This window comes from Penaeus monodon, chromosome 31 (genome assembly GCF_015228065.2).
Source record: "Penaeus monodon isolate SGIC_2016 chromosome 31, NSTDA_Pmon_1, whole genome shotgun sequence".
Taxonomy (NCBI): Eukaryota; Metazoa; Arthropoda; class Malacostraca; order Decapoda; family Penaeidae; genus Penaeus; species Penaeus monodon.
The window spans coordinates 21530042-21532358 of record NC_051416.1 but is presented as its reverse complement, the minus strand read 5'-3'; the positions used below and the strand labels follow the sequence as shown (position 1 = coordinate 21532358).

At 41.6% G+C, this 2317-nt stretch overlaps 1 protein-coding gene across 1 annotated transcript in view; it reads right to left on the bottom strand.

Annotated features, from left to right (window-relative positions):
* LOC119593088 (glycine-rich protein 1-like) overlaps window positions 1–2317 on the bottom strand; it is a gene marked incomplete in the record, with an annotated part of 6252 nt that overhangs the window by 3759 nt on the left and 176 nt on the right. Inside the window, 3 exon segments of the mRNA XM_037942012.1 lie at window positions 998–1149; window positions 1539–1694; window positions 1970–2180. Coding sequence (XP_037797940.1) covers window positions 998–1149; window positions 1539–1694; window positions 1970–2157 — 496 coding nt within the window.

The window sequence follows — 2317 nt, the reverse complement described above, 5'->3', positions numbered from 1 at the left end:
GGGGGGGGGGTAATTTTAATGTAGATTTGTAAAATTATGAATTTAATGTATTTCTTTTATGCTTTTACTTGATTTTTTTTGTTAAATATAATCTTAATATGTATTTTCTTAAATATGGAATTCGTGTATTGCTTTAAATATAATCTTAAAATTTTATACTATGAATACTGAATTCAAGCATTTTTTAAAACATAATCTTTGTTTTTTTCTCCTTTTAATATAAAATTCGTGTGTTTTGTATCAGCTTAAGGCAGTGAATATGATTATTTGATTATAAAAATATACGAATCCTTATTGTTATTTCTCTTTTGTACAATAAAGCATTAAATGTAAAATATCAGGGCCGTATCGAGTTGGGAGGGGGGGGGGGTCAGGTGTCTATATACTTTCCACTTGCATATTTTTTTCCATACTAATGAAATAAAGATTTTAAAACATTTAGTCCTAAAATCATGACTGGCAATGTTGATCTGTACCTTCTACTCGAATTAGAAGCGAGAATAGTTTTAACATCATCATATGTATTATATTTTTTATGCTTGTAACCCTATTTTATTACACGTATCATATTTCTTTTTGTATATACCCGTAACCCCCCGCCTATTAAACGTATTACACTTTATTTTATAACTAACTACAACTGATTATCCCATTTTGTTTTCTAACCCCATTTTATTATATGTATTATATTTTTTATGCCTGTAACCCCATTTTATTACTCGTATCCCATTGTTTTCTATATACCTGTATCCCTCCTATTAAACATATTACACTGTATTTTATACCTACAACTCACTCATTTATTAAACGTATCACATTTTTCCCTATATACCTGTAATCACCCACCTATTAAACGTAATACACTTTATTTTATTTGACATTTTATTAGACATATCACACTTTATTTTATACCTGTAGCCCCCACCTTCTCAACCTGGACGCGGCCCTACCTGTGCAACACCTGTGCAACACTTCTGCAACCTGCACACTGACTCACCTAAATTAATTCTATTCTTGTTCTTCGTGAGCGGCTCGTGATTGGCGCTGCGTTGCCGTTCTTCCTCCTTCCTTCGAGACCAGCCTCCTGAGGGTCCTCCTGTGGCCCTGTGGTTGCTGGTGCCGCCGCCTCCTCCCGAGGGCGCGGCGTTCCTGTGGGGGGTTGGAGGGTTTAGCGCTCGGGCGTCGAGAAATCATTGGGGGAAAAGCTCTTTGAGTTACTACATCTTGGCGAAAATATTGTAGTTAGTGTGAAATAGATTTATGAATAGATCAATCTAATTATACTAATAAGTAAACCTAAAAGCAGTTCAAAGAAAGTGTTTCTATTCGTCGATAAAAGATAAATGTTACTACGTTTTAAGAGAAGTGTGAAAACAAATATATGAATAAATCTGCCTAATTATATTCATAAAACAACCGAAAGAATTGAAAAAAAAGGACATTTCACAAAATTAACCCAAACACCACTCCTAAATAACACGCAAATCCCTCCTACGGGAGCCTCCTCCTACAGGAACAACAACGGCACGGCTTCCTACCCTGCGTGCGAGTGCTGCTGCGTCTGCGTCGGGCCTCCTCTTCGGGGCGTGGACTGGGAGCTGCCCTGGGAGCTGTTCCCGGCGCGCCCCTCGCCTCCTGCACGGCCGTCGCGCCCCGCCGCCTCCAGCAGGTCTGGCTTGTTCAGGCCGCCAACGCTGTCGCGGGGAGAGCAGGACAAATCTTCGGTTTTGTTCGCAATGGAGGTATAGGTAGTAGTTGTTAAATATCCTTCCGTATGATAAAAAAACATGTGCTTTTATTCGCAATGAAAAAATAGAGGTGTTTTTCAAACAGTTGGTTATCAAATATTTTCTTTTATACAGAGATGTTCTTTAAAACGACACTTACCAATGGGATACATCAAACTCACCTACGCTCTCCGCAATAGCCACGATAAATACTACATATCTGCCCCACATTTTCTACATACCTGTAGGATAAGTTGTATTTTCTGTGCCTGCTGGGGGAGTTCTGCGGCGACGCCTGCGGGGACCCCTCGGGCGAGAGCGGGGGCAGGGGCGGCGTGGCGGCCAGGGACTCGCGCCGCACGAGGCCCCCGCCGCTGGCCTTGCTCTCGCCTCCCTTCTTCATGATGCGCTGCAGCTCCGCGTCCGTCATGTCCACCCACTCGGAGTCGTTGCCTTCGGGGGAAAGGGGGGAGGGTTAGGAAATCGAGAGTTTCTTTTTGATTTCTGGGGTCTAGTTATAGCTGGAAGAAACGCTTTGAGGTATGACTTCGATCAATTTGGGACTATGCGGCTTTTCGCCACTTTGCTGC